This window comes from Acanthaster planci, linkage group LG02 (assembly GCF_054643075.1).
Source record: "Acanthaster planci isolate LZ-2023a linkage group LG02, COTS_SCS, whole genome shotgun sequence".
NCBI lineage: Eukaryota > Metazoa > Echinodermata > Asteroidea > Valvatida > Acanthasteridae > Acanthaster > Acanthaster planci.
Genome location: NC_141778.1, coordinates 21,977,146 through 21,992,373, shown reverse-complemented (window position 1 = coordinate 21,992,373; position 15,228 = coordinate 21,977,146). Strand labels below are relative to the sequence as shown.

Sequence of the window (15,228 nt, the reverse complement as noted above, 5' to 3'; positions counted from 1 at the left end):
ACAGGGCGCCATCAATCGCACGTTGCTGATCAGTGCGAAAGAATAGTAGCAAAGGTCGAATTCGGGCGGCCTGCTTGTTCTCATGCTCGAACGGCGGGAGCACGATCCAAGAACACTGTTCACGCAACAGGATCCCGTCAGGGTTTAACAGAAACACACAGAAAAACTCATGAAATTTTGATATTTTAACAGCTGCAAAAAGTAGAGAGAAGCTACAGACAATGGGAAGTTTTGGACAATTTTACATTGATAATTTTCCATAACACAGAAATGAATGTTCCTGTTTAAAGCTTATCCAAACATAAACTCTCAAATAATGTACATGGCCGCCGCCATGTTGCATATTGCTTACCCCTACTTCCAGCAATCGTTGGTTGTTTGTTCTCGGCGTTCGAGCGGCCGACCCTTGAAAAACAAATTGAGCTGTTCGTGAACATACGAGAACTAGCCGCCAGAACTAAGCCACTGGTAGTATGGCGCTATACTATCTTTGGTAGTAGGTTGTAGCGGGCTCCCGTAAAAAGGCCTAAACCTTCCGTCAAATCTTGAACTATTTGTCCTTTAGTCCTTATACAAGTACAGTGAAGATTTGCTGCCAACAGTAAACTGCTTTTCATGACTTTTTTTTCCAATCACTAAATTCGCAGCCTTAGCGAATTTAGTTACTTGCCCCACGCTTTAACTTCAACTTGAAGGAGAATGGACGAGGAACTGTAGATTCGTGCCAAGAATGGCCCAGGTAACTCCCTCGACGTCACGAATCTGCACTCATTGTTATGTAAAATAACTGTAGATCCGTTTTTGGTTTTGTTTTTGGTTTAGTTTTATGATGTGAATGTGTATTAGGTGTGCTTTGTGCAAAGATGTAATGTTAATTATGCACTGGAGGACCTGCTCGACAAGCTTTGCTTCTTGGGGCCCCCCGTCCACATTAATTTTTGTCTTATATAATCATGACATATTATAATTGAAAATTTTGTGGTAAAATAAAGAATGAATTTGTAACTTACGAATCTGCAGTTTGCTGTAGATTGTAAATATAATCTACACTTTGAACTCGGGAGTGACGAGACAGAAATACTGGTGCAAGCACTATTGACCTTATTCAGAAGTCAGCTACACTGAACTGAAAACGGGGTCAACTATGTATATTAGGCACCTGGAAATAAAAAGGAAAGCACTGAAATAAAAAAAATCACTCGAAATAACGCCATTTATGCTGATGAATAATTTAAACAATTGTGATTTATTATATCTACATGTGTTAAGCCACATAAAAAAATGAAAGTGAGTCATGGAACCCAAAATAGTCTAGCACCATCCATTTCAACATATTACATGCAATGGGATAGATTCAGGGAAACTGAACAGCGTGTTTTGTTTTTGTTTTGTTTTTGCTCGTTTATTTTTTAATAAACACAACTGCCTCTGGATATACCAAGTTCTCTCCTGTGGGAAAATGCTTCTCGAAAGGAGACTAGTCTTCATGCCTCGTGGAAGCGCCCCCTGTTAAAATGTAGGACTTCCCTTAAAATCCTCCAAAGCCACAATCACAGCTGTAATTCAGGTCAGGTTTCCCCCAGCCTGTTGTGTAAAAACAAAAACAGCGGCCTGACATGCAAGCAAAGGTTAGATTGGACTTAAAATGCTTCGTCAGTGTCAATTATATCTTGTATACTCATTTTAGTCTCCTGTTCTTCAGTTTCTACCTCAGGTTTGCCTGAAAATAATGTCTTTACTTTACATTTGCGCATGAGTACGGCCAATTGCAGTGGTCGTCATGTATTTTAGAGTTTCGGAAGTGAGAGGTCAGCATTTGGCACGATATTCCTCTCAGTGTCACGGAAGGGGTATCATGTGATTCATAGTTGTCCTAAATCTGAAACCAAACTAATTTTGCGGTCAACCCCAGTCATCAGTAACCGACTATAACGTAATTCCGACTGTTTGCTTCCGAGTACACTTTTCGCTGAAATCGGCATTCCGCATCCAAAAATTAATGGATTTGGCGATATAAGGCGCCTTTATTTCTTACATTAGTCACTTGGTGTTTACAGCTACAGCCAGCTGACACCAAACTAAAGTGCAGAGGGGCATCTTTAAAGTGTCATCGGCACCGAGTTAAACTAATTTTTCCTGCATATTTTTGTTTTTTTTCCCCCGAAAAATAACGCCATAGGTTACTGTGGGCCGTAATGCAGGTCGAGGCCCCAGTTACTGGCGGAGAAAGTCCAAAGATTTGGATCAGTTTCATTAGTTCATTCATTAAACTAAAACCAAGGATTTCAAATTTGAAACTTCCGTCAGAAACCTGCGTATTCTAAGGATACAAAACATGTGTTTGGATTTGGCTAGTTTTTATCAGATCGCAAACATTTCATTTTATGGCTTCTCTGTGATCATGCCTCGAAGCAAACTTGACATCACACAAACATTTAGCCAAAAATATACGTTCTTTTAATAGATCAAGTGAAGAAACAAAAGAGTCCTATTTCGTTTAAAACGTTGGCTTTAGAAAATTCTTACACCTAAATCACAAATTCAATAACAAACTTCTTGTATTAATTAATATTCAATATAATTTTTCACAGAATAAGGGCCCTGTTTATATTTTTAGTCTTGATCTTAAATTATATAAAGTAGCACATTTTTTATTGAACACAAAGTACTCGGAAGATTTTATATAAATACGAGGCGGTCGAACCAATTTAAAGTCAAGACTCAACTTTGAATAAAATAAATTCAAGATTGTAAAATTTTCAAATGCACATCGAGTCTGAAGCAAAATCAAAAGATCTTAAACAAAATGCAATCTGGAACTTCAAAGTAACATTCAAGTTTAAATCAAATCTTGCGGTTAGAGTGACAGCAGAGCCTTATGCCTACTTGCAAACAGTAAGAGTGTTGATTCCAGACTATTATTTTCTGTTCAGATTTTTGAATCATAAATTTCAAATCAAAAAGTCTGTAATGGAGATTGAGAAGGAATGTTCATCCAAGCGTAAAACAAACTTCAATGGGACCGACACCTATTCTTGTTTAATATTAAAAAGCGGACAACAATAGCCATTTCAAAAGTGCTCTGTGCAGAGATGCTGTGATGTGCAGTTAATTCTATTTCAAAAAAAGTGAAATTAAACTAGCGGCTTATGAATTTATGTGAAAAAGGATTCACCACTTTACAGTAAGCACAAGAATCTAGTGAACCATACTGTTAATACGGCGTAGAACAGGGCGGAGTCGGGGGCAGTACTGATGCCGGACGAAGGCATCCTCCCAGAATCGGGTTCCTGGAGATCTTCGACAACATCAACGGGGGCCAATCCAGGCGGGAGGGACTTGGGCCCCTGACACGTGAACGATTCCGTGCTGTAGCGTTCGCTTTCTCGGTCGCACTGGCAGTGATAGGTACCGGCGTTGAACGTGGAGTTTGCCGGGCAGCCGTTGAATGTCAGCGTGTATATGTGACCTGAGGGCAAGTGGAGCACATTGATCAAATTAAAATAAAGGCCGGAACATCACAGGTGTTGTAGAACAAGCCTCAACCTAGATCTGCCAGTCGTTTGTTTGGCTTTACATTTCACGAAATTTCACGATGAAACTGAATTAAAAAAAAAAGCAAGATGTGGCATTTCCCTGTCAAATCATAGCTATAGAAACTCATTCTGCCTTAAATTTGTAGGGGTGGCAAACTTGGCGAAAAACCTTTTGGTTTCGATTTTATACCGTATCGGTAAAACGTACAGTCGTCCCAATAACTTTAAAGAAGGTTATATTTTCAGTATTAAGTAATACGTGTATTGTTATCTGGTGTTCTGATTGCTGCTTGGGGTTTTATCGTGCATTATTCTTTTATTTTGTACAGATGGCCGGCCATAGTTGTAGCAGCCACTTGCAGGAAATTCACGACTGTGACGTCAAAATGGCAGACCCTGAAAGTGCGAAGAAATTTCTATAAGGAGCAGTATGGTGAGTTTACCTTGGGGGTCTGCAACGGCTTCCATGATATCTCGTCTAGTCCGGGCTCTTGGCAGTCCGTAAGCCATTAGGCCCCGGGCCATTCGCTCCACATCGCCGTCGAGGGAAGACGTCAGTATCAGCTGCGTCCGAGCAGCGATGGCTCGTCTCCTTCGCGCACTGGGCTTCTGCACGAGTCGGAACACGGTGGTGATCGTGTACGTCAACCGGTCCTGCGACAGCGCTGTGTTGGTGAAACCCATGTTGTAAACCTCGTTGGTCTGCAAAATGAGAACTTGTCAAGACTAGGGTTTCTCAACTGAAAAAAAGCATTTCTATTGTAATGTTCCACTAAACGCTTACTTTTACATCCTGATGAGTACAAAATAACGTATCCCTTGTTTCATTGACTGTCTTCAGATATACAATTCCCGTCAGTGAAAAGCCGATCTGAAAGTTTTCAGTTCCGTTGGTAGTTTAACAAAGGCCATCTTGACAGTTCTAAAGATAGGCACCGTGGTAATGGGGGTAAAATCAAAAGGAACACCGTAACTACTTGAAATCTATTGTCAAGTTCAGTGGGTGGTTTCCAAAACTTGCTTATTAATTTAAACCTGCCGTCACTCTAATGGTGGCATAATAACCAGCATTTCATTTGCCCGTTAGAGGCACTTGTTGACAGTCAAACTCCTGTAAAGAACCGATAAAATCTCACCGAGTCGTACGCGTTTGTCGTGAGCTTCTGCACTTTGTTGTCGTTCGTCAGGCTACTCGAGTCGTAGGTAACAGTCGTGGAGTCACCGTTGTTATCAGTTTCGACGGCGAACTGAAAGTTGGCATTGGAGTAGGCGACGTAGCGTTGAGCCTGCGGAGCACTGAGACACCCCTACCACAGAAAATCGCATCGATCATGGTCATTTCGGTAGTCTTTGGATAGGGAAAAGGCTCACCTATAACCTGGTCTTCTCAAATAACGAAATTCACTTCACTCCTGTTCATACAGGAGCTCGTGAGGCCGCTTCAAAATGGACGTAGGCCTAATGAACGACATGGGGCCAATATACATGCACGTACTTGGAGCCACTTACAAACGAAGGGGAAAATCTTTCAGAGACGCCTTAAAGAGTTGACTAAAGGTCAAACCCCAGCCCTGTGCGACAAAAGTTGCTCAACAAAGTAATATACATCACAACTTTGAACACCGGATTGGCTGCATACTTTTATGGGTGCCGTAGTCAAAATCATTTCTTGAGCTAAAAAGAACTGTTCATGTCGTGAATGTGAAACTTTCACATCGTTTCAGAGGTGTACATTAATTCTGAACAAAATTAATATGTATATTACCAGCATAAATTTTGCATAAATCCGAACCCAAATCACTCCTTGCATCGCCTACAATGGGTGTAATACAATTAGTTTCCAACAGAATGCGAAAGACTGGATTGCTATATACTTACTGCATCCGAGCTAAGCAAGTTGGACTTGCACACCATGAAGAGGGTCAACTCTAGATCAAAGTCTCTCCGGAGGAATTCTGGGAAGTATCTGAATTGAAACGAAATGAAAACACGAAGAACGTTAGTAAGTACATGCAGTTTTTTAAAAAGACTCCTGTTTTGGGTGCCTGGGATGTGGAAAAATTGAGGTCCCTGCCGCTGAACATCCCAAGGAGCAGACAGTGAACACTAACACTTCGCATCTGTCCTGGGAAGTGTATTTAACATCAAAATCAAATTGTCTTATCCATGTCCATGTATCTGCGTGCCATGTATCTCACATTCTTCGAATTTAAAAGTTACAAGAACCTCAATTTAATCTGCTGGTAGAGTCCCATTAATGTTAACTGCTAAAAGCAAATCAAATTCAATGGTTTCTGATTTCGCTGGCTATTGCGAGTTCTCGGGTTTTAACTCTTACTGAACGACGATGCTGACAGGCTCCAAATGATTGACGCCTCGTCTCCCTCCGCCGCTCCGCAGATCTTCCCCGTTATTGCCGGTGAGTGAAACAAGCTGAATAGTCGGGGTATCTGAGGTGCTATCCACCACCTGAACAACAGTCTGTAAAAAAAATAAGAAAACTGACCTAATGATTGGGAAATCGAAGCGATTAGGACGTACAAGCAAAAGGCCTTCAATGCCATGTATAAAGAATCTAATTTTTTTAATAGACACCTGTTTCACGGACGTTGCTGCTCACCTGTATTGTAACCTCGAGGGAAATTGTCAGAGGATCCACGTTCATCTCGATACAATCGATCGGTTTCTTCTCCGTGGGATCATTGCACTGGTACTTGGCGAACAAAAACTTGAAAGTACCTGGATAATGTCGCCAGACAAACCTGATTACTTCAGAAAGGAGGTTATTCAAAGGATCGAGTCAAGTCCAATCTGTAGAATGGGCTCATAAATTAGACTAAATGTGACGCCCTTCTAACCTTTGGTCCCTTACCGTTGGTCCGCCAAAAGCCGGACAAAATGAAACCGATGTTTTTGGGTAGGAGGCGATTTACCTGTGGCATCAATTGGCATGTCGTCATCTGTGACCACCACGTCTAGTTCGAGAACGAAGTTGAAATTCCAAATCTGTCGGCATCTTGCGGTTCTGGTCAATAAAGGCAGGAAAGGTTAACTTACAGAAAGGGGTGAGTACTATTGCAAGTGCGTTAAATTCATTCGGTGAGAAAAGGAAAATCCAAGGAAAACGTCACAAGAGAGAATCGAGACACTCAAATGAAAGCCACTTTGTTATTCGCCCATTGTAACTCACCCCACGTATTGGCACTGTTGGGTGCCATTCGGAAAGTCGTAGCCCAAGTCGAAGTTGATGAAGCTGGCTGCGGTTTCATTCTTGGGCAGGTATTTAAACGAGGTGCTGTTGTACAACGCCAACAACTCACCATTTGGCGACTCAATGGTGGTCTGGAATTGCATCTCGATGGAAACTTTCTTGGTATCGGGAATAGTCTGAAACCAAAGAAAAGAATCAACGTGTAAAGTATGCCTGCCCTCCCAAATTCTTTTATGTCGGACCCTTCCAGATTTCATATTTTTCACATATGAAGGAATTCTAGAGACCTAATGTCGCAAGTTTGTATTACGTGTTTGTTTGATATCAATACTGTGAAATTGCGAGTATACCATCGTTTACATTACAATAATGTTGAGGTCTGAGTTGCCGAGATTGGACTTTTTTTTAGGAGGGCTCCTTTAAGCACCATTTGTAATAAGCCTTCTAGAAGCCTGGTGGACACAATAGGAGGGCGCTTTTTGAAGTGGGTATTTGATAAAAGTTGGAGTAAACGAAATATTTTACCCACACCAAATAGCGCCCTCTTATTGTGTCCGCCATGCTTCTAAAAGGCCAATTAGCTGGTAAAAAGGCATGCATACCGGTGTTGCCGGCGGGAAATACAAGTCAATGATGACGAAGTCCAGTACTGGTTTCACCAAGGCGATGGAGCTGACAATGAAATTGACGATGGCTACTCGATTCAGGCGGTAGAACAGATCCACACTGGACGTTACCCAGGACATACCCTACAACAGAAATCAAACAATCACCTGACTGCAGCAGTCATTCACTGGTCAAACGTGTAACTAAGTTGCACGAAAACCTCTTATATCTGGGAAAATGGCCCTTACATCCCGATTGTGCATAAAGAATTTAGCTCGCAAGTCATCATAGTAAATCTCGGAGAAGCAATCTTAAAGGGCGTGGTTTCGTTGGTTAGCCTACCTTTGTGCCGTCAGTGGGGTCCACAGGCCTGACATTGGTGAAGTAGATTGTCGTTCGGAACTCGATAGTATCGGTCGTATTGGAGAACTCCCAGATATTCATGCCATTCGTGTCAGTGCAGTTGAAGAAGTAACCAAAATCATCTTGACGAGGTCAAGGAAGAGAAAAAAGCATGTTTTTATTCAGTAATAATTCGGTTGGATGTACACGTACATACCGCAATACTTCCGGCACATCCTAGTGTGTCCGTGAGCAATTCCTTTTTTTTCTTGGAGAATACATTTTTGATGGCCTGGTAAAACAATTTAGCTACATGTATGTGACTATTCATTACGGGAGAAATAAGGTCGTACCATCAAACGACAGGACATAGTTTCGTCTTTGGATGTCGTTTCCATCGCTGTCGGGTTCCGTGAAGTTGCTTCCGCGTTGGTAGCTGGTGAAGAGACGTTTGTTTGCTCCACTGCCGTCTATCTGATTGTCAGTTAGGCTCACGTTTCTACTCCTGGAAAAAAGAGAAATGAAACAACCGATTTCTGGGTCTTGAAATTCAGTCATTTATAAGTCAAAATGATCATTCTATATTATTTGGATTCTGGACAGCGCAATGACAGTTCGCTTTATAGAACATGCACTGTACAGACAGGGTGGATACAGATGGTGTCATTCTAAAATGTAAAGAAATGAATTTCGTGTTGGACATGTAACAAGTTGAACCCAATGAACCGCCTTTGTTTCTGTTTATTACCTTTGCAAAATATATAGTGCGCTATTCGACGAGAGTAAACAGTGCGCACCCATACAAGCCAATTTTGGGCAAATCATTCAAAGATGTTCAACCTCTTTATGCAACTCTGATCAGGGAAGGTTGTTTGCTGTCCTGGGTTCTCTAATACCTGTCAGTATATGGAAGGGGACAAGGGAGAAACAATGATCTTACACGAAATTGCCCTGGTCACTGAAGTAGTAGCCAACCGTGACATTCTCCTCTTGGTAGGGTGCACTGAAGATGACGCTGGAGCACTCGCCAGTATTCTCAGGGTGAATACTGCCGGTTTGGGTATCGACAGCCGTGAGACCTTCAGCGCCGTACTGCTGAAAATCAACCACCCAGTACTCGGGCTCGTTCAAGGTGTCCTAAAATTAAAAAAAAAAAAGAATCTTGTAATTCTCAGTGAAATTGTGTAATGCAGACTTCACTGTGATTCGAGTACATGACACATTCAAACCTCTCTAGTTTTCGTTAACTTTGAGCTTTTGTTCGAGTGTTTGATTTCTTGCATTTGAAACTGACGGTCTGAATTTCACTTCCGAGTTTCCCGACTTCACGACATTCTTGCCGGATGGAACTTCATGCGACGCGTTTCATTAAGTTGAACTTGGAACCTCAGAAAGTGGGAGGCACAAAAAGCTAAAACAGAGTTGGGTTGCACGATAGATTGTGGGTTACCTCCCTACCCTGGGGCCCTACGCGGTCATAAGTGGGAAAAAAGAAGCTAAGATCTTTTTTCCCACTTTGACTTCGAGATATTCAGCTCTACCGGTGGATTTCTGGCTTGGTAGCAGCTAGTTACCACCATGGACTAGTAAAAACCCCGCATTTCTCGTCATTTTTAGAACTCTTTTGGAAGGGATTCTCACCTCTAAGACTACTTGAAATTTCGTCGTACTGTCGACTATTTCGAATTGTGAGATGTAGGCCTGCCCCATGTTCCGGAACCGGCTATCAGACACCTTATCCTCGATGGCGTCGCCGAACCTGGCGGCCGATTGCCCAAAAAGGGCGCCGAGGAAGGCAAGAAGGACAGCAAGCCTCGGTAGAATAAGCATGGTTGCTGGATAGAGAAATTCGACAGAATCAGTAAGTTATCTGTATAGCTCGATCCAATAAACATGATTTCAGTGTTGATGAGGAATAGAATTAAAAATCTAATGGCTCCCATACACGTAATTTAACAAACCTCTATCTTAACAAAAACATGAATGATTCTGGCCAAATTTGCGTCCAAAAGAGAGACAGAATTCAAACCCTATGGGACTATGGGAAAAATCGAAATGTTTTCCGGGTGAATACCTTAATATGTTCCCTTTTTAATTTGACTTTGGATGGCCATTTCGTCATTGCAGAGAAAATTAATGGCGTCCGTTCTTTCCTAAAGGAGTTACTAGATTTTCAGGAAATGAGGGGGAACCAAGGGGAAAGTAAATATTGTCACAAATACAGAACCCAGGTAGCGGACTACTTTCCTACACTGGGGCCCATTATCGACATTTGATAATAATTTAGGTATTATCCATGGCTTCGAAGCACACCGACAATTTCATTGGCAAACGAAAACTAATAGCATAATTAGTGACTAATGACCTCTAGTCCAACAGTTGGTCTTGGGTTCTTCCCCTGCCGCCTTCACAAAGTACACAGAATACTCACCGTGGGTGACAAGGGTGTGTCCTCTGTGTAGATCAGGGTTGCATACCGTCCGGTCTTCAACCAGTTTTCAGCCACGGAGGTCTCTTCAAGCGCAACCCACACCCTATCGCTGCCAGACACAGAATGGTGCACGTGCGCCCCGAGTGCCACGATTTTGGGGTGCACGCCTTTCGGCAGAGCCAGGGGGCACAGCCAATCAGGACGCAAGAAAATGGCCAATTACAATGCTCACTCATTCTTTCTGAAGAATAGTGGACTTACAAAAACGCGAGGCAATCACCAGGGAACGGCTCCGGGAACGCAGTGGTAAAAATGTGAACTATGCTGCTGCTCGGCATTGTTGTTTGCTAAAAATCTTTATGCAACACGCTGAAGAAGATCTTCCATTGAAACATAAAACATGACATAAAACAAATAGACATTCGTTTGCAGATATTTCCTGTCACCGCGCAAATGTCGATTATGTAATAGCTATGTATATGTTCTAGCCGGCCATATCTGATGTTTTTTAATTTTACCCCATATCTACCAATACCCATGTCTTTAGGGTAAGCCAGTCGACGTGCAGCTCGAGGGACAACCCCGCCAAATGTTACCGCACTGACTCGGACAGGGCAGAGTACTGCAGCAGGGACACCTGTCATTTTAATACAGAGTAAGGACAAAGGAACAGAAGCCGAAGAATTGGATGTATACGTACGTTTTTCGTAACCATAAAAGCAGCACACTGACCATGCAAATATAGAACAATAAAAATGAAACCAATATTAAATGGGTTACAAAGATGGATTAGCAAAAACTGAATAAAAATTGCTTATGCCTTTTAATTTCCAGGAAGAAGAAGCTTGTACAGGTTTGCATGAAACATGACACGACAGAGACAAACACCAACAGAAACTTAAGTACTGGCGTACACATTTGATTTATTAAAAACAAGAATACAGTCGATGACACAGTATCAGGTGTGCAACAGTACTATAGTGACAGATTTATAAACGACATTCAGATTTTGTGATTTACATTCAATTTCTCATATACGATGCCTGAAAGGAGTGCATATTAATCTTTCGTACAAATAGCTGTGTAACTGTCAAAAATAAATTCAAGCATCCTTGAAGTTCATCCTTTTCTTGACGGAAAGACTTTTAATACTGCAAAGGTATAGTGGACACAATATTAAGTCGTGACCGTAACTTTGTATACCTGTCAACGGTCATTAAATAAAAGAGAATAGTAGTTTAGCTTGTAAATAGAGAATAAAATTTCAGAAATGTGACATAAATTATGCAGTGTGTGCATGTTAACCATATATTTAACCATTTATAGCATGAATGAGTCTATTAGATACGGTACCAGTTTAGCAAGTATCAAATCTAAACCATCAAAGTAAAAACGTACAAATTTAAGCCTCAACAAAATTATTAAATCAAATTGACAAGTACATACAAAATCGGCAGCTTGCGGTACCAGACATGATGCATATTTAATTTTGTGACGTTGCCAGCTACACGTTGCCTACCCGAAAATACTAAATACAAATGAAAATTTCAAAGTGTCTGACATTGGCCTTAATCGTTCAAACAGGTCTTAAACTGAGAACTTCAAGTTGATGATTTTCTCCTTTATAGAGAGTATTATGTCAGCTAACCCCATGAACAATCGTTCTTAAATAGCACATCAAGCACTAAGTTTGTGCAATTTTGGCTCAAATCGGTTGTCACTGACATAATCTGAGTATTGTGTTAGCTTGGTCAACATTTGGCCTGATTAAAAATGGGCAGAAATTGGCAAACTTGTCCGCGTAAAATGCCTCAGCTGACCTTCCATCACCTGATTAATGGGAACTCCGGATTTGTGAGTCGATGACTTAAAAACCTCTTTTTGAAGACAATTTTCAAGTTAAATGAAATGCATTGCCAAACAGTAAAATGTATCCCACTTCCTTTGCTTTCATAAATATACCGCGGTAAAACAAATCGCAGCAAAAAAGCAAATTCATTTGCCTCTGAGGGTGTACTAAACACCATGGACACCTACACACCTGGCAACAATTGCACAATGGAGTACATCAATGTTGGCTAGGTTTCAGACCGCTCAGCTAGATAAGAAAGCCAGCCAGGCATGCACAAATCGTACTTTGAGTCCATGGGCGGAGATGGGGCGGGGGTGGCGGGATAACCCATATAATCATCCCCACGTTTCAAGTCACTGACTTTGCGCACCCTTAGCCTGTACCATCGACTACACACTTGCCGGCGTCACGATCTCACCAAGGATGGAGGCCGTGCTGAGCTTTCAGAAATCATCCCCCCACGTAACAAGAAATCTCCGCCCATGTTTAAGACTAACCTCGTGGCATGACACGAAGACGATATAGGCCTAATACACAGCATTACATAGTAAGATCATAAATAAGGCAATATACCAACTTACGACTGGCCACTTGCAGATATACAATTCGTAATACTATCCCCAAAGATTCCAATTCATAAACGTGTATCTATGAGACAGTTGAAAGTGGAGACTAGGACAAATGAAATGGGGAGGGGCGCTATGCATGTTTTGACAAATTTTCAAGCTGTGGACTTTCTATAACACGTGCAGTTCCGTTGACAAAAAAGCAAAAACCCGTCTGCTTTCTGAGTATACTATTTTGAGTACTACTGGGTAGTACTTGGGTCAAGAATTATCTATGGGGAAAAATATGCTTCTCACTTTAGGAGGCATGCACTTCTTGAAGGGCTCCCTCTGTTCTACGTTTGACTCGATTTATAAATGACAAGATTGAAAACACAACTTTTTATACTAGGCAATAATCAAATCTGTTACCGCTCAGATGGCAGGCTAAAAGTCACTGTCTCGAATTGTCAAATACTATCGTTTGGTCCACTCCACACCCGTTTGGTGCTTTTTTTTCTGCAACTTGAAAGACCTTCTGGAACCGAAGTGTCACTGATAAAGCCACTTGGCGGATGATGATGAGGAATGTGCATTTGAGCAAAGGGTTACAACGAAGTCGTGCTGTACAAAAGGTCTCTATATGCAATGCAGTCTGCCTAGCACAGCGAACAAAGCCGTTCCAACTTACTCCGGGTGTCCAGGTTTTCGCTGGCCTGCTCCGGCCCTGCGATCCGGATGGATTTCAGACTGTACTGCACTGCTTCTCCTCGGCCACGGGGGAGGAATCGCTGTCGTAAGACCGCTTGGGAACCGATGAGTACTCGGTGGGTTCGTCCGTGGCAGAACCGATCCTTCCTGAATGAAATCAGTGGAGACACACGAATGAAACTATTCACTTGAAAAAAAAAAATCCCTGACGACAGAGAACTTCAAATGAAATACAGATGCAAGAAAACATACAAAGCTCAACCACGACACGCTGAGTGTATTATCACGGCCGGACTTGACAATGGGAAAATGGGAAGAGGGTTCACAAGCGGGTGGTTTTTCGACTACCAACAAGTTAGGCTGATCAGAAGCCTTTTACCTTCCACAGGGGGCCGGCTTAAGGGCAAGGCGAGTAAGGCGGCAGCCGCGTGGGGCCCGGCCCAAACGACCTGGGGTCCCATGCTGAATCTCGAGATCGCTAGCCGTGTTTGTGCCTTGAAGACTGGAAAACAATTTCACTTCAGGGTCAGTCACTTCAATGAGGCAAACGTTGGACTAGTTTTGTAGATGATGACATAGTCAGAACAATATCCAGTGACAAAAGCTGCAGTTGGTGGAACTTTAGCCGTACGAATACAAACGAAAGATGGACAGTTGCATTTCTCCCCTAAAACCATAAGCCAAGCACAAGCTATCGAGTGCATCTGCAACAAGCCATTTCACTGTCAGCTTTGCCATCAGACGACTGTTATCTATTGGCCATGCTCGCACACGCGCATAGTTCATGCACGCTAACCTATACTGACGATTCACATACAACCTCGAAAGCTTTTGCCCATGTCCCACTAAAAACTGGTTTCCAAGATTCAGCAGAAGAGAAGAGTGACAATTTTTTTCCTCGGCGAATTCACTACATGTGTCCATATGAATTTGCTATCACTGTGGGTAAGACTGGTCAAAAGTCAAGAGGAATTCACATTTTGTCAATCATGAGAATTGTACCATGACGCGTAAAAGCAAAGGGTTATTTCTGTTAGCTGCCCTCAATAGTGCAATACTCCGTTCGGAGCGCTCTTACATATTTTTTCTCAGAAATGCGGCTGGTTTGACAGATGAGGAGAGAGGTGCCTTTTTGTCTGTACTGGGTATTACAGTAGACGAGCCCCAGGCGCCAAAGAATTATTTTTGGAAGGCTAAGCGACTGGGCTAGAATTAGGACACACACACAAAGAACTACATAAAGAGGAGCAAAAAGAGAGGAGCACAGTGCAGTGGCGTAGTTGCAAACAAAATGGGTGGTAAAAGCTGGATATGTGTCGGCCTTCTGCATTCTTACGAATCATTTGCTTTCTTTCGACTAAATTAATTTTTTGGCCAATGTAAACGCCTTCATGCAGTTTACTTATAAGTTCCATTTGACCTTTTTAAGATGTGGAGATCACAACAGGAGGCCACCGCTTGGCTGGGCCAAAACCACGTCATGGTGCATAAAGTTTTATCAAACACGCTGGCACCCTCCACATCTAAAAAAAAACCAAATTAATATCATGCACCTCTTGCCAGCATACCTCTTGAGCACGAAAATTCATTCTTGGAGCCGACGCTACCGTTGCTAGACTTGCCCTTCCGTCGCTTAATGTGTTTGTGGAACCACTGGCTGAATGACGTGGTGCTGAGGGTGTAGAGGATGGGGTTGAGGGCGCTGTTTATGGGCAGAACAAAGATGACGATCCAGCCGTACAAGGTCGCTGCAATGGTAGGCAAAGTCAAAGGCAGAGTCAGTTGCAGTTCTATCATGTTGTGATGCAGAGCAGAAAAAACCAACCAACCAACCAACCAACCAACCAACCAACCAACCAACCAACCAACCAACCAACCAACCAACCAACCAACCAACCAACCAACCAACCAACCAACCAACCAACCAACCAACCAACCAACCAACCAACCAACCAACCAACCAACCAACCAACCAACCAACCAACCAACCAACC

The 15,228-nt window shown here is 42.4% G+C and overlaps 2 protein-coding genes across 6 annotated transcripts in view; both read right to left on the bottom strand.

Moving 5' to 3' along the window:
* Positions 1-2,434: 2,434 nt before the first annotated feature.
* Positions 2,435-10,285, bottom strand: LOC110976117 (uncharacterized). The gene is made up of 14 exons (XM_022229135.2): positions 10,127-10,285; positions 9,337-9,530; positions 8,636-8,832; positions 8,049-8,200; positions 7,696-7,838; positions 7,350-7,496; positions 6,727-6,923; positions 6,470-6,561; positions 6,157-6,275; positions 5,875-6,017; positions 5,415-5,502; positions 4,673-4,843; positions 3,980-4,238; positions 2,435-3,469 (listed from the first exon to the last, which is right to left on the bottom strand). The coding sequence occupies exons 2-14, from the start codon at positions 9,523-9,525 to the stop codon at positions 3,180-3,182; spliced, it is 2,187 nt and encodes a 728-aa protein (XP_022084827.2). The 5' UTR covers positions 9,526-9,530; positions 10,127-10,285; the 3' UTR covers positions 2,435-3,179.
* Positions 10,286-11,029: 744 nt separating this feature from the next.
* The window catches only part of LOC110976116 (relaxin receptor 1-like), a 73,792-nt gene continuing 69,593 nt past the window's right edge, over positions 11,030-15,228 (bottom strand). For 4 of the 5 annotated variants that reach the window (XM_087133014.1, XM_087133012.1, XM_087133016.1 and 1 more), the window contains 3 exons: positions 14,803-14,982; positions 13,614-13,736; positions 11,030-13,381 (listed from right to left, as the gene is read on the bottom strand). In XM_087133014.1, coding sequence (XP_086989140.1) covers positions 13,269-13,381; positions 13,614-13,736; positions 14,803-14,982 — 416 coding nt within the window. In that variant the 3' untranslated portion in view covers positions 11,030-13,268. The remainder of the gene's footprint in view (positions 13,382-13,613; positions 13,737-14,802; positions 14,983-15,228) is intronic. The other variant, XM_022229133.2, reaches the window with a different exon arrangement.